This window comes from Dysidea avara, chromosome 7, assembly GCF_963678975.1.
Source record: "Dysidea avara chromosome 7, odDysAvar1.4, whole genome shotgun sequence".
NCBI lineage: Eukaryota > Metazoa > Porifera > Demospongiae > Dictyoceratida > Dysideidae > Dysidea > Dysidea avara.
The window spans coordinates 12920559-12943923 of record NC_089278.1 but is presented as its reverse complement, the minus strand read 5'-3'; the positions used below and the strand labels follow the sequence as shown (position 1 = coordinate 12943923).

General features: G+C 38.3%; 3 protein-coding genes across 3 annotated transcripts in view; 2 read left to right on the top strand and 1 right to left on the bottom strand.

The window, feature by feature from the left end:
* Positions 1–166: 166 nt before the first annotated feature.
* On the top strand, positions 167–2412 carry LOC136262529 (calcium-independent phospholipase A2-gamma-like). Its single transcript, XM_066056832.1, has 6 exons — positions 167–764; positions 819–1085; positions 1129–1189; positions 1242–1436; positions 1495–1687; positions 2100–2412. The coding sequence occupies exons 1-6, from the start codon at positions 409–411 to the stop codon at positions 2354–2356; spliced, it is 1329 nt and encodes a 442-aa protein (XP_065912904.1). The 5' UTR covers positions 167–408; the 3' UTR covers positions 2357–2412.
* Positions 2413–3477: 1065 nt separating this feature from the next.
* On the top strand, positions 3478–14114 carry LOC136260329 (uncharacterized). The gene is made up of 5 exons (XM_066054020.1): positions 3478–3611; positions 7176–7304; positions 8107–8187; positions 8561–8659; positions 13852–14114. The coding sequence occupies exons 1-5, from the start codon at positions 3591–3593 to the stop codon at positions 13978–13980; spliced, it is 459 nt and encodes a 152-aa protein (XP_065910092.1). The 5' UTR covers positions 3478–3590; the 3' UTR covers positions 13981–14114.
* LOC136260327 (uncharacterized) overlaps positions 13992–23365 on the bottom strand; it is a 34791-nt gene continuing 25417 nt past the window's right edge. The window contains exons 11-20 of the mRNA XM_066054019.1: positions 20470–20760; positions 20186–20383; positions 19365–19634; positions 18075–18209; positions 17744–18025; positions 17487–17642; positions 16085–16381; positions 15975–16031; positions 15607–15672; positions 13992–15479 (exon numbers count right to left, since the gene is read on the bottom strand). Of these exons, the coding sequence (XP_065910091.1) occupies positions 14386–15479; positions 15607–15672; positions 15975–16031; positions 16085–16381; positions 17487–17642; positions 17744–18025; positions 18075–18209; positions 19365–19634; positions 20186–20383; positions 20470–20760 (2846 nt within the window). The 3' untranslated portion in view covers positions 13992–14385. The remainder of the gene's footprint in view (positions 15480–15606; positions 15673–15974; positions 16032–16084; positions 16382–17486; positions 17643–17743; positions 18026–18074; positions 18210–19364; positions 19635–20185; positions 20384–20469; positions 20761–23365) is intronic.

The following is a 23365-nucleotide window of genomic DNA, read 5'->3' as shown; positions in this document are numbered from 1 at the left end:
AGGAAGTTACAACAAAAAATATTTGGGTGCTTACTGAACGATCGTCAAATGCCCCATAGTGGGGCAGCAGTTTCGTGTCAATTCCCCCTGTAAAGCCCCACTTACGCCCGAGGTGGGGGGGGGGGGGGGGGTGGGGGCAATACATTGATAGGTGCATAAATTGCAGTTTAGCTAATTAGCTAAATCTTATTCACTATCGTAAACCAGCTAGTCAGTAGACAACTGATACTAGCAAAAAAAGAAACGAACCAAAAGGTCAACCTCTTCCCACGAGAACAACAAGGACACAGCCTTGACACTGGGAGAACACCAACTTTAGTCATGACGTAACTTAGAATGTGCACGTGACCTATCCGTAGCTGAGTCCGTGGCTATGGCAACTAGGGTCTGGACGGGACGAGCTCGCGTATGGCCACGACCCGAGCTGCTTTTGGAGTTTTTAAATGTTTTATTTGGCGAAGAAGCGTCTGCACAAGCAGTAGTAGTGATATAGAAAGCCTTGTTGAGCAACTCTTAGAAGGAACTTCCACAAGAAGCAAAGCTAGCGAATTGCAAGCATTGTCGCAACTAGCTTATTGTTTACGTGATAACAGTGAGTATTATGAACGTGCATTACCCGCATTACCAGCCCTGCTGAAATTGTACAACCGCAAGAATGCAGATATTTCTGCACTAGCTAGATGGGCACTAATACTGCTTGGTCATCCACTACCATTACCTAGTAATGGTATCAGGATTCTCTCTATTGACGGAGGTGGGGTGAGGTAAGGTAGAATTACATCACTACAATATATTAACACAGTTTTTGCTTTCACTAGAGGTATAGTACCAGTATTAATGTTACAAGAAGTTGAGAGAATGTCTGGTAGAAGAGTGCATGAATTATTTGATTATGTGTGTGGAACAAGTACTGGGTCACTTCTTTTGGCTCTCTCTTGCATCCGCAGGGATCCTTTGGACAGTGTGGAACAGGCATATCGCAGTTTGTGTAGTGAAGTGTTTGGGACCAACACTTTAGTTGGTATCACCAAGCTATTTCTCAAACAAGCCTTTTATGACACAGAAAAATTTGAGAATATACTTCGGTGAGCAGGTGTTTATCCATAATTGTTCTAAATATTTGCATAGGGGAGAGGAAGGCTTTGACCAATATCTGATTGATACTGCCTTGGATCCTTTAATTCCCAAAGTAGCTAATCATCTAACAATGTCTATAACCTTCATACTTGTATACTACATAGGTGTCTTTTATATCTACAATTGCTAGTCAGCCTGTACTGAAACCATTCGTATTCCGTAACTACCGTCATTTTCCCACATCAGTGAAGCCTTCTTATCGAGGTAGTGAAGATGTTAAACTATGGGAAGCTATACGAGCATCCACTGCAGCACCAGGCTACTTTGAAGAGATGCCATTGACCTCGTATGTACACCAGGTCTGTATATTGACTATACTTATAGCAGATGAGACATACATTATGTTTTTCATTGTAGGATGGTGGCTTGTTGAACAACAACCCAACAGCTATTGCACTACATGAAGCCCAACGGATTTGGCGCAATAATCCAATTCAGTGTGTTGTGTCATTAGGTACTGGATATGCACAGGGGCAGTCAGATGACAACAATAGCAGCAAGTGGAGGGACAAGTTATTGAATGTAATAGCCAGTGCTACTGATACTGAAGGTTAATTAACATATGCAATAAGCAGTAATTATTTGTTTGGTAAATGAAGCTCATTCACTTCTATACAATCCACAGATTCATTACTCTAATAGTACATACACTTGCTCCATTGAACAGTCACATCAATAACAAAACTATCATTTTGTTTAATAGTGGATCCTTAAGCATTTCAATTCTACTGTAAAAGTAACTGTTTAATTAGAGCACTATTCTATTAGAGTAGATGTGTGTTCTATTAGAGTAATTAAACATTAAACATAGCTCTATATGTTCAAACACTAGTCAAACTCTAGAAACAATGGTGTTTACTTAGCGAAGGATCCACTAAATTTTTACAATGTTTCCCACCTCCAAACTTTTGGAGGCAAGCATTGTTGGTTTGGTCATTTACTGTATTGTTATTACCATACAGTGGTGCATACAATTTTGCTGGATCTATTGCCACCCTCCAAGTATTTCCGCTTCAACCCCATCTTGTCTGAACCAATAACCATGGATGAAAATCGAGATGAAAAGTTACAACTGCTGACAACTGAAACCAATGCATTTGTTAGATCACAAGAGGAGAAGTTGAAATGTGCAGTAACAAAGCTGGTTGAATGCAAGTCAAAACTAAAGTCTTTTCAACAATGGTTTTCACAATGTTGGGACAAGTTAACAGGCTTATAAATGTGTTCATTTATATTGTGGTAGTAGCTTGTGTATTGTGACTGAGAATATGAAACCTTGGCTATATATAAAATAAAATAAATATACCTGGGTGCAGATCCAAAGGATGCACAGAAAGCAAGTGTACCCCCCTTGGAATTGGTGAATCTGTCTGCTCTTAACTGCATAAATACTGTGATAAGAACCAGCCAAGGGGAGACACAGGCACCCTGTTTATGGAAGATTGAGATACTCTAATAAATCTTGTTCTGACCCAGGCATCAGTTCTAGCAACAGAAAGGGTTTTTGAAACCTTCTATGAATTTCTTTACAATAATACACTTCTTAGGGATGGAGAAGTTATGACTTCAGGCCTCCCAACTGAGAAATCCATCATGGTATTTAGTATTTGTCTAATTTGTCAATAGACAGAATGACACCAAAAGGCAAAGCCTGTGCTTCCCAAGACACAAAACAATAATACAAAAATATCTAAACATTAACAGTACAGTTACAAAAACAAATTACAATTACTGAACAAATTATATTACTGAAGTTAGCAATGACAAAACAATGGATACAGGGCAGGACAAAATTTGGCATCAAAACAGAAGACAGAACAGAATACTGTGTTCGCAAAAAAAAATGTCAAAGAGTTTATGTGGTAGAACAAGACATACGGAATGACCAGAGTGCAAGAGTTGAAAGTACAGTAGTCCACAAGTTTCACTGAAAGAACTGTACTGCATGATCATGCATGATGTCATACATCATTGATACACTCAAATAATTTCTACGTGATGCAAGGATAGGCCAATGCAGATCTTGTAGGCAAACATCTGAAGATTTACTCCATCAATTTGTCAAAGAAGACCAGCAAGACACAGGAATAGGACACATGCATGGAATAGGGCACGTGCTGACATAACACAAGTCAAGTTATAATATAGCTAGACAGTGTATAAAAAGACATTCTAATAAAGCAGTCAGCTACTCTAGTAGAACAGTTAATCGACTATTTGAAGGATACAGTAACACTATCCGGCGTCCGTCTCATGGTGATTCTCTCATTCGTCGGAGCATAGATACCTAGATACATACAATCCATTGTGTATTCTAGTACTATATTCGGAGCATGTCGGAGGAAATTCTTCTGTGCTAAACAAATAGAATATTTCTCCATATAGTGCGCGCTATTGTTGCGCGGGACGCTGGACTTGACGCTACCGATGATTTGTGAGGTGTGATAGCTCCGATGTCGCACCGTTTATGCCAGGTAAATTAAAAAGTCTGAGTGAGCTAATTCTAGTGTCTGCCAGCTGGTATTAAAGGGCTCGGACTACCTGCCCTTCATTCGACTTATGCACCTATCAATGTCACGCCCCACCTGCCCCAGGTCGGGAAGCAGGTGGGGATTTGTCACCCAAGCTCGTCCCCCAGGGTAGGGGCATTTGCAACACGAATATCCGTACTTTTCCATACTGTTGTGATTCCCGGGATAATTAGTAGGGGATTCGTAACTCAAAGTTGTCCCCAGGGGTGGGGAATTTGCATTCCCGCATTTGCAAATCCCCACTTCTGCCCAACCTGGGGTAGGTGGGGCTTGACATTGATAGGTGCATTATGCACTTGTCAATATCATGCCCCACCCCCTGAGCGTCCCCACACCCCAAGTGGGGATTTGACATTGCTTCTTGTCTCTACCCCTGGGGCAATTGACAGTTGTCCCCAGATCACTGACCTATTTTCAGTAGTTGCATTTCTAAGTTAAAATCGCACTCGCTATAATTTTACTAGCTACAGGTATCCAGGTTATTCACTAGTCGCATGCATGAAATATGCGCTTAGGCTTCCGTAAGGTGTTGTCAAATCCCCTAGGGAGATAGTGGGGATTTGACAATCGATTTTGCCCCAGTAGTGGGGAATTTGTGCTGGAAAGCCTTAATAAATAAAATTTGACACCACGATTTATAAAATCCCCTGTATTCCCCGGGGAGTGGTGGGGCATGAAATTGACAAGTGCATTACAATTGCTGGCGAGAAGTCGATGTTTAACTTTTAAGGTTTAATGCACCTATCAATGTCAAGCCCCACCTACCCCAGATTGGACAGAGGTGGGGATTTGCAAATGCTAGATGACAAATTCCCCACCCCTGGGGACAACTTCGAGTTACAAATCCCCTACTATTTATCCTGAAAATCACTAACAATATGGCTATTCGTGTTGCAAATGCCCCTACCCTGGGGACGAGTTTGGGTGACGAATCCCCTACAAATTCCCACCCGCTGCCCAACCTGGTAGGGCGTGACATCGATAGGTGCATAAGTACAGGTTTAATGCAGAAAAAATCTCAGATCCTGGTTGTTGTGGCTCCTTTGGCGCATGCCTAGACTGAATGTTACTGGGGATCAAGTCACCACTGGGTCTGGGAATTTTGTTTTTTCTGCAATCTTCAACGTTTCAGTTACATATTTATGACTCTCCTTCTCACAGGTCCCTAGTGGGATAGCATTCACAGACAGACTTACCCAGAGGACACTGGAGGAGGTCGGCAGCGCTTTTAAGTGCTACTTTAAAATATTGCCTTAATTGCATATTTCAGCTTGAAATTTCACGTGAGCCTCAACAGTTGCAATACAAAAACTAGCAAATGGTGGGGGTGACAGGGGGTTGTTTGATATACGGATTGCGACTTCTTATAAGCATTAAGGTTTGTTTTGTAAAAAAAAAAAAAAAACATTTCAATGTGAAATATAATTCCATTTGACATGTATCCTCTAGCACTAACTGGGATATACATTCTTATGAACAACACAATGATGCCACACTTCGTTATATATTCCACATGTTTTATTTCATTCCAGAATATCAACTTTTATGTAATTAATTTCTAAAGGCACTTAATTGCTGCCAGCCTCCTCTGCGATATACTGTAAAAAAAAACACAACAAAACAGGTTGGCTGTACGTCCAGCCGCACGAGACTGAGAGGTATGGTAACACTGCTCCATGATGTCACTTGCCCACAGCCTTAGTCTCGTGTAGCCACACCCTTTTATTTTGGGCGGGGCCCCACACAAGGGTCTGACTACCACAGACTCTGAGAGAGCTAGTAGTATGTAATGGTTACAGGCATCTACACTAGATAGATTTTTCGAGAGGATTGTAACCTGGAGATTATAATTCTATGACATGACCTTTTTAATAAGATTACAGTTGATTGTCCAATTCAAAAAAGTATTTGGCCAGCCTGCAGCTTCATCTAAGGAGCATTATAAAGTCAGAGACTGAGAGGTGACAAGTGGTAAAGTAACAACGTATCCAAAACTCATAATAATCAGTGTGCATTTGCATTCAACTATTAACAGGCTTAGCTATTGGGTACCCAGGCAGTTTCAGCCACTGTAGATATGATTTGGTTTTGAAACATAGCATGATTCAGTCCTTTTAATGAAAATAATGATATCCTGGACTCTGTCCTGTGGCTGTACTTTATCTCCATCTCCATAAGACCCCATGTGGAGGCTACAGCCTATTAGTTTTCCAGATTGGTTGGAGCCGGTATTTGCTATCAATCGGTATTGGTTAGTTACAACATTCCGATATCAATTAATAACCACTTGCGCCAAGTGTCATTCTGTATTGGTGAAATTCACTGCTGGTATTAGCAGGGATTTGTCTAGAAAATAATTTGGGGGGGGGGGGGCAATCCGAGTTTTTCAGAAATTGAGGGGGGGGGGGAAGAACTTAAATTAGACTAAATTACCTGTTTACTCAGGCTGTGTTTACTGATATGTACATCATACAGTGCAACAACAATACTTTCTTACTTCTAAAAAAATAGTTGTAGAAACTTAAACACAAGGTGTTTAAGCACAAGTTGAAGAAAGAAGATATGAAGATTGCCATTGAATCACCAGAGGCACTATCGGATGAAGACCTTGAGAATATAGTAGATGTTTGGAGTAGAAAGCCAAGAAGAATTTGTGTTTAATGCCTTTTGTTTTATTGTAGCTAGCTAGCTAGCCATTGACTGTAAATTTTATGATTTCAACATTGTTTCATCATTGGGCTGGTTGAGGGGGGGATCATTTTTAGGGGGGCACCCCCTAGAAAAATCCCTGGTATTAGTATTGGATCAGTTTTCTCTATCAGTGGAACACTATAGGCCTTGTTTACTTTGTCTACTATACAACTTTATTTTACACTTGTGAGTTCAAAACAGCTAAGTTGTGAAAAGGGTGTAGCCTATGGGTTACAGTGGAACCTCAGTTATCTGGGTCCCACTTAATCGAATTCTCATTTAACCGAACTACAGAAATGACTGTTCGAGTAGTGACTGTTCTATTAGGGTAGTTGATAATACTGATTTTTAAAATTTATTTTAAAATGTTCTTTATGCTATTTTAAGGTTATTTATACAGTTTTAGAGATATGAACTTTTCAGACTTATGGACCCCACCCCTGTTCCCAAGGAGTGAGGTCCCACTGTATATAGTGTATAAGAAAGTTGTGATATTAAGTGTGGCATGGACAGGAAACCAGAATTTTGATTACCATGAAGTAGTAATTGTTACATCAAAGTGGTTTGTTTGATCATCATGAGCAACTGTAAAATCCTTCAGTGTGTTAGAGATGCCTTTAATGAAGCTTAAATTTTACACAATCACAGCAGTACTCTAATTCCTAGCTACAGTGTAGTTGGATAATAGTCCACTGTTTTCATACAATACATTACATGTACCTTGATTTTGTAATAAATATGTGATTGTGCATGCATGAGTGTGTGTATGTAAGAGATCCCATTGTACTGTCATGTGCTCATCGTGTGTGATTACAGGAGTGTGATGATTGGACATTGTGTACGCTGTGTCGGGCAGGAAGACTGGGAGTGTATGTACACAATAAAGCTGCAGCAAAGAGGGTAGAATGGCCAGCCCCCAATCAAGGAATCAGTGCCCACATTGAGGTGTGTTTGGTGGTATGGTCCTCAGTGTTATAACCTATCAAGTTTAAATGTTATGTAATTACGTGTTGCATACTTAATTGTATCACAAGGATACGCATTCACCCACGCATGTGCGCCACACACACACACACACACACACACACACACACACACACACACACACACACACACACACACACACACACACACACACACACACTAAACACACACACACACACACACACACACACACACACACACACACACACACACACACACACACACACACACACACACACACACACACACACACACACACACACTAAACACACACACACACACACACACACACACACACACACACACACACACACACACACACACACACACACACACACACACACACACACACACACACACTAAACACACTAAACACATATGTAGTAGTAAAACCAAAGGTTTTGGCTACTATTTCACAGGCATACCAACTGGGGACACTTGTGCAGTATACAGATACTACAAGTTATGCAACCGAATTCTTCTGGATGTGCCCACAAGAAAGCTTTACCATGACTCACAGATGATGGCATGATCATCCAAACTATATTTGCTTCCCAAGTTAATGCCAGTTTCCCATTAATGTAGCAGCTTAGTAGACTGGAGTATTGTGTGTTAGTATACTGACCTGTTCAAGGGAACAGAAACTACACCATACACACATGCACGCACACACATACACACTACTATACTATAGCATTGTCTGTCTCCTATATACGTAGTATCTAATGATATTGTTAATACTTTTAGCCTTGTTCTCCCACAGGAGCCAGTAATACACACTAGTTTGGAGGATGCCTGTGAGAGTATGCTGCAGTTTCTGAGGATTTCCTGCAAGAAATGCCATGTAAAAATTTTGTACATGCACTGTGTATTCTATCAAATAAGTGATTTAACTTGGCTAAATGGCCAATCTCTAATGTATTTGTCAAATAAAATTAGTAACTACAATATTCCATGAGTAATGTCAAGTAGTAGCCAAATTAACTGTCTGCCAGCACTAATGCCAAAAACAGCAGAGATGAAAAGGATATAGGATCCGTCACTAATAAGGGTACCTTGACACTTATCCATGGTTCTATTTGTAGTAGAGTACATACACACACACATATATATATATATATGTAAACACAGGACACTTATTGGTATGATGTCCAGAATAGATGTGCTGCACTGTACTTGTAAATGTTTACAAATACTACATGTGTCATACACTACAGCGTTATCATCATAGCCACCAGCCATTTGTCAAAGGTTCTGCTAGTGATGTCCACCTCAAAAGGTTTCATTCTAGAAAACACCCGTCATCAACTGAACATGTAAGTGTCGTTCTATTTATTGCAGTAACTTTTTTTGTTGTACAATTATCTTGAGATATCGATAATAGAAAATTCATTATCTTTATTTATCATGATGGGTATCACGATAATCATGTTATCGTTATTATCACACAGCCCTAATTGGCATCATGATGAAAAAAGGAGCAGATACAGATATCTATACCGAAGCAGCCAAGCTGTAAAAAAAGCCAGGGGTGAAAAAATGTGAGATTAAAGGTGGTGGCCAAGAAGGTAGGTTAATGGTAACAATTTAATAACAATAATTCAGGAGAATTTAGTTTCGAATTGTAATGAAACTTGGAGGAGGCAACACAAATTCACCTGAATTGTTGTGATTAAAATTTTTGCCAGTAACCTACCATAATGGCCATTTCTTGGCCACCACTTTTCATTTTACATCTTTTTCATCCCTAGCTTTTTTGGGGCCGCATCCTTTTTACAGCTTGGCTGTTTTGGTATAGATTAGTATCTCGATCGCAAATTAATTTGCTACTTGTACTGTATTTGGGTTTTGCATTAAAGCTCAATGGTTTTACACTGTAAGTCTGATTTGTTTAAACTCTTACAATTGCTACACATTGTTGGTTTTCATGCTGTATCTTCATGGTTGTTCTTCTAAACTACAAAAGGTGTAAGGTTTAATAGTTAATGTATCCATTAGTGATGCCATGATATATCATATATCACGATTATCATGATAGTAACATTTCATTATAATCGTGATAGAGAAAAAACCATATCGTTACAAAAAACACAAATTATTTAGTGAAAAGTGACTTGATATTTGCAAAATATGAGGATATGTCTCTGACAACATGCGGTGATGCTTTATAAACAAGCATCAACTTTGTCACATTATTGTTTTAAGATAGACTGAATATAACTTGTCTGTGAAAATATTCACAAATTCAACTCGTTTGATATATCGTGATCATGATATAAGTCCCATGATATCTTGACTATTATGATATGAAAATGTTCCTATCATGGCACCACTGATATCCATGTACTGATTTTTGGCTTCTTCCCGTGCACGGTTTACCTGTGGGTGTGACAACAATATTGGGATTATTTTTGTGAATAATTGTTAGTAACTCTGTGACTGTTTATTATATTCAAACCAAATTTGGTACCAAGATTTGCCTTTACACCTCACTTATGTGTGCCAAAATTTCAAAGCAATTGAATAACACATTTGTGTTTTATGGTAGCTTTTGTAAGTGTGCAAAAAGAAAGGAAAAACAAAAGCGAAGAAATTAAGCCAGGTTTTGAAGACTCGTATCTCAGGAATGCTTTGGGTGATTTTGCTCAAATTTGGTATGTGGACTACTGAAGTTGGAGGGCATTTCTATGGCAAAAAAATTGTCTCATTTTGTAAAGGCAGCATGGAGCTATGTATGCATGAAAATTATATTATTGTTCTTCCTGTTAATGACACACTGGTGTGACATGCTGGTTTCCTGGGCTACATGATACACTACCATGTGTCTTGATATGTTAGAGTAAGAAATACACGCTCATGTGCACCAAACAACACATGAGTTGGTATTGTTGTAGCACTACTACCACTATAAACAAGGTAAATTGTTTCTTTACAATCAAATCATACAGTACAGTGCAGTAGTACTGTATAGTAGGGACCACAAAGGAGTAGGCGTGGTCCACGAAATAACATCACCCAAAAAAAACCAGCCTCAATTTTCCCTGATGACGATGAGGCAGTATTAGTTAGGTAAAACTAAGCCCAAACAAGCTTTCAGATCGATCCAAAATGCTTTCAACAAGTTGCTTTAAAGGAATTTTCTACTGACTGCCTGATGCCTTCAGACAAGCGTAACTCAATAACGGCTAAGGCTACGGGCTTGATTTTTTCACTGTTTGATGTAGCTTCGGCCCGAGGGGTGCCTTTTGGCGTACCACAGTACATACAAGGCATTCTTCATGGGCTTACCAGTGTCCTCCTTTTAAGGCTCAAACGAATAGTGGTTTACTGTATTCAAATATTCGCTCAACTCTAACGAAATTAGTCGAATAATCGGTGTAAGGTTTCATTGCAATTCAGTAATTAAGGTGGCCACTACCAAGAAGCCTACAAATAACCACAAACAGCTTTGTGGCTTTGTATGAATAACTTTACTAATAAAGAGATGCCATAATGCCCTTTCTGAAAGGATTATCACAGCGATACTGTGATAGAAAGTGGTTGTAACAAAGTAGAAGTACCTGGAGTAAGCCACAAATCCGTACGAAGTCTTGCGTTTATGGCAATCTTCACCAATTAGTGGCTGCCTAATTCTATTACTACCCTTCACTTTATCACGATATATAGTCCTTTCCTTTTTGTTACTTTCATTAGCATCATCTTCGGCTTCGTTAATTACTGACAGCTAATCATGTATCACCACATAAATGATCACGTGGGAATAATCGTTTGTTAATTTTATTATTCGGCTACAAAGCAAACGAATATTAATCCAAATATTCAGCTAATCGTTTGAGCCTTACCTCCTTTGTGTCCCATTCATCTTTGCTGACAGCGAAAAGTGTCGATTTGGTGGTAGCACGTGATGGCTTCCCTTCGTAACGGAAATCGTCCATATTTTTCATAGTGGCTACTTTGATTGCAGAGGTGCTTTTCGAACAATTCTTGATTCGTACTGCTGTGTAACGGGTTGAACATAGCCGACAACAGAGCATAATGGATACTTTACTTTTCAGACAATAATTGATATTGCTGGGGTGCACAGTGCCATTTCAGATGCGGTATGCGTGGGTTCACCATTCATAATAATTATTTACAAAAAAAGTTAACAAACAAGTACACAAAAAAATTGGAATTTTCCACTAGAGTAGGGACCATAGCACATTGATAAAAAGTACTGAAACAAGTTGGAGTAGTCCATGATATTAAATCACAGTAAAACAATAAGAAGTGTTGCAGTGTATTAGGGCTGCACCGATTCTAGTATCGGTATTGGTATCGGGCCGATACTGCTGTTTTCATGAAGTATTGGAATCGGCCATTATATTGTTGCAAATACCGATTCTTATCACGTGCAAGGAGAATAAAACAACGTTCGTTGCTTATTTTACTAGCACAGTGGGCGCCTAAAAGCATCACTGAAGTATAACACTAATAGCTAACTACTAGCAAAATTACTGACGTATGCTGAAACCTATACGTGTGAAAATGCTTTACTGAGAAAAGATCGATATACTCTAATAGAACAGTCAATAACTCTAATAGGGCAATCAGGTAGAAGTGACTGTTTTTGTAAGCACCATTATGATATTATCTACACTTCTCCAGAAAAATACTTGAATATCCACTTATTTGCATTTCAGTGACTTCCTTCTTTGTGAATCTTGATTGGCTACTTCATTATAAACATGACTCGAACCATACTGAAAAAAATGTGTACAAGAATACCATGAAATACACTATATAATAAATGTGTACACTATATCTATGAAGTAGCTACTTTAAGGTACTTGTACTTGCAGATACTTCCCAGCTGAGTACTTGGTATTTGAAGTATTGGTAAAAAGTGGAATCGGTGCAGCCCTACAGTGTATATCCCTACTGTGCATTTCCGTTATGGTATTCCTAGCACAGTAGGGATATAACACTTCTTATTGTTTTACTGTGATTTAATATCATGGACTACTCCAACTTGTTTCAGTACTTGTTATTGATATGCTATGGTCCCTACTCTAGTTGAAAACTCCTATTTTTTGTGTACTTGTTTCTAGTAAAATTTGCTGACGGGTAGGCATGCCCATATCAGATCGGCTATGTTTTTATTGGCTTGAAAATAGTATCCTCGGAATATCTGCAAAATCTCAACACTAATTGCTGCATGGTATCCATGTCAGTGGAGCTTGAAGGCAGCAGAATGTGAGTTCATGGGGCTTGAGCCCCCACCCCAACTCTTTGCTAAGATGAAGATGCATGTACTCTAATAGAGCAGTCACATTTATTTCTAATAAACCAGTTGGGTGTTTTAGCATAAAAAAGTTGGGGGGCATGCCCCCTAGCCAATAATTATTTCAACCCATAATACTTTAAATCAGTTAATTTTGTAGCTTTATGATGTGATTGAAGCCTACATAATTGTCCTACAAGCCTTTTCACTAGCTGTTATTCTACCAAAGAATGATTTTTGACAAATTTTTTATCTCAATGAAACTTTCACAATTTTGTCCAGTTCATAAAAGAAACACAAGAGTTCATTTCACACAGACATTATCAACTCACCATGGGGTATCTTTCTACTTTCAGCAGATTTTATTGTCAACATCAGTGGCATTGTCAGACTTTTTGCTGTGCCCAGACACCGGGTGGGCAAGCCATTCAGTCATACAACACACATACACATGTTCATATTCTTATGGACATCAACTGTAGCACATTTTTAAAATGTGTTATGTATCACTATGCATACACTTTACCTACACAACTACTGTATGCAAAATGACTAATATAACCTTACTCGATGTGAACACTAGCGAGCCATTGGTATTCTTAATTTGCATGTGTCTTAATACTTGACTAATAAAGAAACTTGAATTAAAACACTAGGCACTTAATTCTATCACGCGATGGCTGCATTGGCCACTCAATAGCAAGTTGTTAGCCTACAAACTAAAATAGAAAACAGACTGAACAACTACTTCATAGCAGTATCCACACAGCTAGACGGATAATAAAATCTCAAATAATTCTAGGCTGCTTTGCTCTGATCCCACACCGATACACAACTTAATCCAATGTAAACTGCAGCTGTCCACCCCACCATTGGAAGAATTAATCCCAATCTCTTGTCCTTCACTCCTTGTCACATTAATGTTGCATGTTTTTTTTGTTTTTTTGTAATCATGTCATCTCACTTCTATTTATTGCTTCCTATTATTTGTACCACAATCAAGTTACTCGTGGGGAAACCCTGTCTCTCATTGACTAGTCAGAAAGAAAAGCATTGACAAAAATGATTATTCTTGTATGATTGCAGATGTTATAGATAGTTGAGTAACTTTAACAGTGGATTCAGTCCATGTCTCTAACTACTCTGGGTAGCTGATGGTGGGGCAAAGAAGTCTGATGCCTGTGCTTGGCTACGCTACTGGTCAACATTCTACCAATTTGTTTTGTTGTTTTTTTTTCCATGCAGCAGTCATCAGTGCTGATCAAGGCAGCTCCAGGAACGTACACAGTTACTGCCTCAGGGAGGGAGGGACGTGTTAGCACAACACACGTTGTTGATTTGCTGCCAGGAAAAGCTGTCACTTTCACCATATGACTGAATTACTGCAATGAATTGAAATGATTAATGTGTAAAAGATCATATTTTTTCATGTGATGATGTAATGTCTAGTTTCAGTGTATGTGTCACTGTGTGGTCAAATATATAAAGACATTTAGCAAGTCAAATAATCAGATAAATTGATTAATTGCTTACACAATTCACATTACAGCAAAAATTGGCACTACATACATAATGTGACTAAAAAAATTTCGGTTACACCCAGCTAGTAGTAATACATGACTGAAAAAAATTTGTTGTACAAGTATAGAGGAATATACAAAACCATTATTTTATATTATAGTTATTGCTGAAAACATACAAAATGTAAAGATGTCCTCTCTAAGTGACATTTTGATCACGAAACTTAGCTACAATTGGTACACAAATAAATCAACCACACTATACAGCTGTTGCAATATTTTTAGGTGTAAGTTTGTTTGGGTTCACCTTCACAAGTAAATACTGGGCAATGATGGTATGTATCTCAACACAAGGTACTGTACTGCAGTTTGTTTCTGTTAATAATAACTGCTCAGTGTACTGGAGGAGACCAAGTGAACACATTGATTCAACAAATTCATAAGTCATTTCCTCACTGATGCCCCAAACTTGCGGCAACAAACTTTGTAAAACAACCGTATCACAAACTGACCCAGTGAGTGACGCAAGCTTGTTTAAACGAGACATTTCTTGTTTTGATAAAAGCTGTAAACTAGTTTCTACAGTTGCCTTCTCAATAGCAGTACAATCATTGTCATCATCGATGCTCTCCCTAATGTTGTACAATTTAGCCACAATTTTTTGCAGTGCATCGGCACAAGACAGTTTGTATTTATTACAATACATTGATATTTGGCAGCAAATGAGGTTTAGCAACATGGGACTATAGTAGACGTCTTCTATTAGTCCAGTAATGTGTGAAATTTGCTCATTAACAAAATTTTCAAAACCATTTAAGGCTAAAAGTTTCAAGCATTCAGTGGGCTCCATAAAAGCAACTAGTACTCGATGTTTACTAGAAACAGTAGTGCGTAGGTTGGTGAAACAACTTAGCAAGATAACTTTACAGCACCCAAAAACCTCCAAATACACCTTAACATCGTTTGGCTCCCAGACATCATCAATGATCACCAGAAGCCATCGTAAATGTGTTACCAAGTTCTTCAACCTTGCCACTAAGAAATCTTGTTTTCCTGTTATAGTTGTTGCAGTGAGTTGGTGGTAAATCTGACTCAACTTTACAGCTGGTTTTACTGGATGTGGTCCCAGTGTAATCCATAGAAAACCATCCATGAAATATTGCATCATGTCTTGTTGACAACAGAGTCCTTTAATGATTGTTGTCTTGCCATATCCTGGTGTGCCTTCAACTACCAAGTCAACGTCATGTGTGTCACTTTTGTTATCCAAGACAGCCTTAGTAATTTTTCTTAGCTGCTTAGGACGTGGAACATAGTGCAAGGGCAAAGGTTTTGGTGGTTGATAGTGTAAGCCTAAATGAATGAAGAGTAATGGTTTACATATGAATACTCAAATTGGCTCAAAACTATATTCTGAGCCATGCAAATGTTGCTAGTGGAATTTCACTCTGAGGCAGGTAACATTATTGTGAAGTCTCACCATATTTATATAATTGCTTGTTATGGTACTCCAACTTCTCAATCAAATTTTCAACTGATGTGTCTTCTACAACAAAAACAACTTTGTAATGTGATGTATGGAACAATTAAATTACAATGGGTAAACTAGAGATGGCAAACAACTAAAACACAATGAGGAGAGATATGCATGCACATTATAGAACTGGGTGTGTGGGGCATGATCACAATGTGGATTGTATTCTTTCTATTAATTTTTATTCAGCAGTTTAAATAGCTACAATGGGAATGACCGTTAAGGATTAGTGCATGGGAAACACAGTACAACAGTTCCAATGGATCCAATGACTGTTTCTATTAGAGTATCCTATAGTATACCTACCAACTTACCACATCCATCCCAAATGTCATCATGCATTTCATGACCACCTTTACTGTGATAGGTATCTGAAACAACCATACATCACACCAGTATATACTCACTGTTTATATATACGTACCTAACAAATATATTCCAATCTGTCTGTAAGGCTCTTGACTGCAAAACAAGTCAATTAATTTGAAAAACTTATCCACTCCATGGACAATAATGGCATCCCTAGCATATACCAATAATACTTCCATTTGTATCTCACTTGGCTGGAACAGTAAGTTGCCAGTTAGTGGGTCTCCATTAGGGAAATCAAACACTTCTTCAAACTTCTTCTTGGCAAATCTTGGGTTGACTTTTAACATCAGATCATAACAGTGATCAAAAGCACCAAGACAAGCATCTCGATCATCTTCAGCACTTGTGACTATAAGGAAATATTTATACTATATTAATAAATTATTAATTTAAAAATGAACTAGGGATCTAGCGATAAAAATTAGTGAGACTAAACTATTTGTATTGCAACATAGCTCTGTGGGAAAATCCCTACATTCATTGGCATGTCATTTGTTCAATGCCAACGTAGACAGGGCTATGTGGCAATACAGATAATCTTGTTTTACTAGTTGTTATTGCTAGATCCCTACTTCATTTTAATTTTTAATACCACATTTACTTGGTTAGATGCCACGCTATGGCATTTATTACCTTAGTTCCAAAAATTGATGCGGTAAATAATCAAAATCAGCCACCATTCAATGCTCAAAAACGATGTTTAGCTTTTATTTTCAAAATCAATTGTGGCACCACTCAAGTGTGGCTATTATTGAAGGTGCAGCATTTAACCAAGGAAATACGGTACTAGTCTGTTTAGTTTTTTGTTATACCTACAGCTATGATGTACACGTGAGGATGTTCTATCTATTAGAATATCAAACACATGGCTGTTGCATTAGGGTGACTGCTTTATTAGAGTATCTTGAGTCTCGAGTGGGCCTCAGCCAACTGGACTATATATGAAGGGGCGTAGCCTTGTTTTTCACTATGCTACCAATAAGAGGCATGATCAATCTCTATGAGTACAGCTAGACCATTAAGGAGCATGTCCCTCAATTGGTCCAGTTAGATAATAAAGGGCATGTCACTTGATTGGTATTGGTTTAGCTCAGGTTTGTAACGATATGGAAAATTGATGCTTGATACAGTTTCATTTCATGAAAAGACGACCAACATGATTAAAGATTAAAGGAACAGCAAGATGCATTGGGCAGACACTCATTGGAACTACTAAGGCACATCCCACATGTGAGTTAAGTGTGATGAAATATGGAGGCTGTACAATGTATTGTTTTAGCCTCTAGCCTTGCAACTGTGGTCAGGCAGGCGGACAGACTAAAAAATTGGTATCTCATTATCAAAATCAGCTTCAATTAATAAAACTGGTTTGTTGCATCAATGCAACACTGTGTCTTGATTTGAATAAGACATTTTATTTTCTATTGCTAAGCAGTAGATCTCTATACATATACCTGACTCTTGTGATATAGGGTGACTACAGATTGATGGAGTTTCTTGGTACTGGGGTAGCTCAACTAGACCCTCTTCACTTAGACAGTCTGAAAACAGTCCTTGTCTTAATAGTAATTCAAACATTGGATACTCTTCCTTTACATAATTCAGTACATCTGTGTAAACATTAAACATATCACAATTTGAAAATGCACTGTAGTTACATACTCTTATAATGTCACATGCATGTCTATAGTACAACAAAGATTTTCCTTACCTTTCTCAAAATTTCTTGTTACAACTGTATCTCCAATAATAGTAATAATCATTGAAACAAACGTAAATATTCCCTTCTCATAGTTTGGTTTGAACAGAAGTATCATAAACATGTCAAGAATTCTTTGATTGGCACTTGATATATCTGGTGCCATTTTGAAGTAGCTATACGGATATGCATCACTCTTCATGTGAAATAAGTCAATTCTTTTAATCGTAGCATTTAAATCTGTGGGGAAACTCTTCCAAAGAGCATCATAATGCTTTTTTAATAGTTTAGACACTGCAAATGTAAAATGATACAACAATTAGTACTACATGTGTTGGCTTACATTTAGGTTTTATTTGTAACACGGAAAAGATGACAGGTTCATCACAGTTTAGCCACTGGTTGGCATCAGTAGTAGAAGCAGTCGCAGAGTAAGGCTCAGGTCTGGAATTGTATCCTTGCATTTTAAGATAAGCATCTGAAAACACACAACCAGTTTAGCAGTGTTTCTGCAAGTGCAATATCTAGCTAAAGTGTAACAAAATTTTATCTTCCATTACCGTGGATCAGCATCTACGTAGTAGCAGAGAAAGAAATGGGACACAAAGGAGGACAAAGGTAAGCAGTGGTGGAGGAAGTGGTTCATGTGAGGAGGGGCTGACAAAAGTACAGAATCTCTGGCAGCAGAGGGCACAGCCCCCCAGATGGTGTAGCCATTTTAGCTTTCACAATATCTCAAAGTTCACCAGAATTAATTTATAATACAATAGGCCGGTAAATTTTGAAGCATTTCAACTAAAATACCAACTTTTTATTTAAAGCATGCTATTTGCAGTCAATTAAAACCTCCTTTTGGCAATGTTTTTAGTTAATAAACATACAAAATGTGGTACAAAACAGCCTAAAGACACTTGAAAACACCTGGTACAGTGGTAAAACACCAATTTTCAAAGTAAGATGTGAGTGGTTTGATCCCCGCTGTATGCAAATTATTTTCATTTAGGAGCACGTTTTTTATGAAAACTTTGACTGCTCTATTACGGTGGTATTTGAGTGTGTTCTATTAGAGTACATCAATCTTTTTCACGGTTTTCAACCCCACTTCAAGAAGGATATACAATTTTGGCGAGATGTCATTCTGAGGGAGGGGGGGAAGTCCATAGCCTTATCCATAGTTAAGTCGTACTTGGCTGAAGGCATCATTTAATTAATTAGTTAGCTAGTTAGGCAGTCAGTTAGTTAGTTAGTAGAAAATTCAGTTAAATATTGTTTAAAAATTTTATAGAACTTGTGGAAGGGTTTGAGGTTGCTCTGAAGACATTTATGGGTTTGGTTATACTACCAAGTTGTGAGTTTTTGGGTAATATTTTGGGCAATAAAGTCCAAACCCCTACTATACAGTACCATACTATAAGATACTAGTGTATCCATAGCTACAAGCTAACCCCTTCTCAGAAATGGAAATGGTTCATTATCCATAAAATAAATTGTTAAACTGAACTAAAGTTTCACAGTAAAGTAAATAATCTGATGAACACGACCCTTTAAATTTGATAAAAGTAAGCATTAGGCTTATAAGCATGATACACTTTCTCTAACTATTGTGTTTCTGAATGTATAAAATGGAATTTACTTCTTCTGAACGTTTTCAATATCCCAGTAAGCCCAGGAGCATCAGTGACTGATTCCAGTATTTCAGATATCCCCAATGGTCCTCCTCGTTTCATTGCATTGATCACAACAATTGTTACAATTCTTTCATTGGCAGTTAGGTAGTTTGGGGATGCCAGTATAGTAGACACTTCAGCATCTGTAAGAAATCTTCTTAATTCTTTTACCGTCTTCCTATAATCCTTTGGCATATTTCCAATCAAATTGAATGCAACCTGATATTCTGACATGCCTGTAACAAAAAAAATTCAATGCTGGTGTAAATGAGATACGTACATAAGAACTGTTAACAGTTACACAAATGTAATTTCATGAACATTGTTTCTATACTAACATATGCACACTTAGTGAAGATCTGAACAACTATATAGCAGACACAAATATAAAAATTGCTGCTAAGGTATATATATATATATAGACAAAGCTGTGAATAGAGCAAATTTTTTTGATGGTGATAACCTGTTAGCTGATCTCAACTTTTCTCGCAAGACGATTCAAAATGTAAATACTGATTAACTTTTAGCAGGTGTACTGATCTTTCCAACGAAACTGTCAGGCACTATGACAACAATTAACATTGCTAACATTTCCCATGTTCATAATTCAACACTGCATATACTTGTGCACTACAAAAATATAGCTGGTATAGTATAGTCTCTAATCTAAAAAAAACCTTTGGCAATACTTTGTGTATTGTTAGTCTATCTATCACACCCTCCTGCTCAAATTCCCAAATTAAAATTATGTATTAACTAGTATTCCTAATTTACGATAAGTACTTACCACCAAAGACAACTTCATTCGTTTCTGATGTATCCATATCATCAAACTCATCAAACTCATCATCAAATGGTGACAGCTGTTGTTCCATACTCATGGGTGATGATGATAAATGTGGAGTTTGTACAACATGTGATTTTGGAGTAGACAATGGACTAGTGGTAGCACTATTTGACTCTTCAATTATGGCTTCCAACAATTCTACATTATAGTAAAGGCACACTTGACATACAACCACTATGTATGCATACTCTACACATGATACAGTTGCGTACACACTTACATACCATTTCGAAACTCTTCAATTACAAGATTGTTGTTTTTTGCTGAACTCCCGATGACTGCTTCCAAATTACTGCAAAATACAAGCAGGGTCTCTTTGACTCTTGGATCAATTACATCTGTCATGTAGTCTAGCAGACGTTGATTGGCTAAGTCAGATGTTTCGACTGACGTGATATAGTCAATATAAGCTTCCTTCAATTTATGAACTGTACAGCATCTCTCCAGTGATATCATGTGATCCTTCGGAAAACTTCTCCACAGCTTGTCATAAAATTTTTTCAGAGTTGCTATTACTAAGTACAAAGAAATATGTATATGTCATTGTGTTCATTGACCCTCATTGCAGCCATTTCATGGCAATTTTTAACCTTGGCTTTTTAAGACTTCATCCTTTTTTTCACAGCTTGGATTTTATACAGGTATGAATATGTCTTCTATTAATAACTCTGATCCTATGGCCAATATTGCATGAGTAATTCCTGACTTTTATCTACAGGCATCATAAGATTATCAAAGATATGTAGCACGGCTACAAGGGATTTTGCTGATATATACTTCAGTGTAGGCATTCAAAGGCGCTACTTGGGTACCCGGCAATATCATGGTTGTTCGTCGCTTTGATGCACAACCAGTTCAAAGATAAGATACACTCTGACTTGTGTTATAATAAGCAACACAGAGTGCTTAATTGTGGGTTTGGGTTTACAAGTTAGGTTCAGTAGTTGCTAAGTTTCAACTAGCTAAATGATGAATGATCAGTAAAATAATCGTTAGGGCAATGCGTGGATGTGCACTTCTACCTACCACGTGTTGGCCATTGAACAGATCATGGAACAATACAAAAAGGACAACTAGATTTAAATAGATGAGTAACTTATAGTCCTAAGTCCTTAACTTAATATAATAACTAACTTACTGTCCAAATAGCCAATTTGGCTTATTGTGTAATACAAAATGGTAAAACTTAAACATCTTGACCCCACAACGTTGTGATGATGTATGAATAACGTTCTGAAGGCTATATTAGCCCATGCTATTAGCCCATGCTATTAGTCCATGCTATTAGCCCATGCTATTAGTCCATGCTATTAGCCCATGCTATTAGTCCATGCTATTAGCCCATGCTATTAGCCCATGCTATTAGTCCATGCTATTAGTCCATGCTATTAGCCCATGCTATTAGTCCATGCTATTAGCCCATGCTATTAGCCCATGCTATTAGTCCATGCTATTAGCCCATGCTATTAGCCCATGCTATTAGCCCATGCTATTAGCCCATGCTATTAGCCCATGCTATTAGCCCATGCTATTAGTCCATGCTATTAGCCCATGCTATTAGCCCATGCTATTAGCCCATGCTATTAGCCCATGCTATTAGTCCATGCTATTAGCCCATGCTATTAGCCCATGCTATTAGTCCATGCTATTAGCCCATGCTATTAGTCCATGCTATTAGCCCATGCTATTAGTCCATGCTATTAGCCCATGCTATTAGCCCATGCTATTAGTCCATGCTATTAGCCCATGCTATTAGCCCATGCTATTAGCCCATGCTATTAGCCCATGCTATTAGTCCATGCTATTAGCCCATGCTATTAGTCCATGCTATTAGTCCATGCTATTAGCCCATGCTATTAGCCCATGCTATTAGCCCATGCTATTAGTCCATGCTATTAGCCCATGCTATTAGCCCATGCTATTAGCCCATGCTATTAGTCCATGCTATTAGCCCATGCTATTAGTCCATGCTATTAGCCCATGCTATTAGTCCATGCTATTAGCCCATGCTATTAGTCCATGCTATTAGCCCATGCTATTAGCCCATGCTATTAGTCCATGCTATTAGCCCATGCTATTAGCCCATGCTATTAGCCCATGCTATTAGCCCATGCTATTAGCCCATGCTATTAGTCCATGCTATTAGCCCATGCTATTAGCCCATGCTATTAGCCCATGCTATTAGTCCATGCTATTAGCCCATGCTATTAGCCCATGCTATTAGCCCATGCTATTAGTCCATGCTATTAGTCCATGCTATTAGCCCATGCTATTAGTCCATGCTATTAGCCCATGCTATTAGTCCATGCTATTAGCCCATGCTATTAGCCCATGCTATTAGCCCATGCTATTAGTCCATGCTATTAGCCCATGCTATTAGCCCATGCTATTAGCCCATGCTATTAGCCCATGCTATTAGCCCATGCTATTAGCCCATGCTATTAGCCCATGCTATTAGCCCATGCTATTAGCCCATGCTATTAGCCCATGCTATTAGCCCATGCTATTAGCCCATGCTATTAGCCCATGCTATTAGCCCATGCTATTAGCCCATGCTATTAGCCCATGCTATTAGTCCATGCTATTAGCCCATGCTATTAGTCCATGCTATTAGCCCATGCTATTAGCCCATGCTATTAGCCCATGCTATTAGCCCATGCTATTAGCCCATGCTATTAGCCCATGCTATTAGCCCATGCTATTAGCCCATGCTATTAGTCCATGCTATTAGCCCATGCTATTAGCCCATGCTATTAGCCCATGCTATTAGCCCATGCTATTAGTCCATGCTATTAGCCCATGCTATTAGCCCATGCTATTAGCCCATGCTATTAGTCCATGCTATTAGTCCATGCTATTAGCCCATGCTATTAGTCCATGCTATTAGTCCATGCTATTAGCCCATGCTATTAGCCCATGCTATTAGCCCATGCTATTAGCCCATGCTATTAGCCCATGCTATTAGCCCATGCTATTAGCCCATGCTATTAGCCCATGCTATTAGCCCATGCTATTAGCCCATGCTATTAGCCCATGCTATTAGCCCATGCTATTAGCCCATGCTATTAGCCCATGCTATTAGCCCATGCTATTAGCCCATGCTATTAGTCCATGCTATTA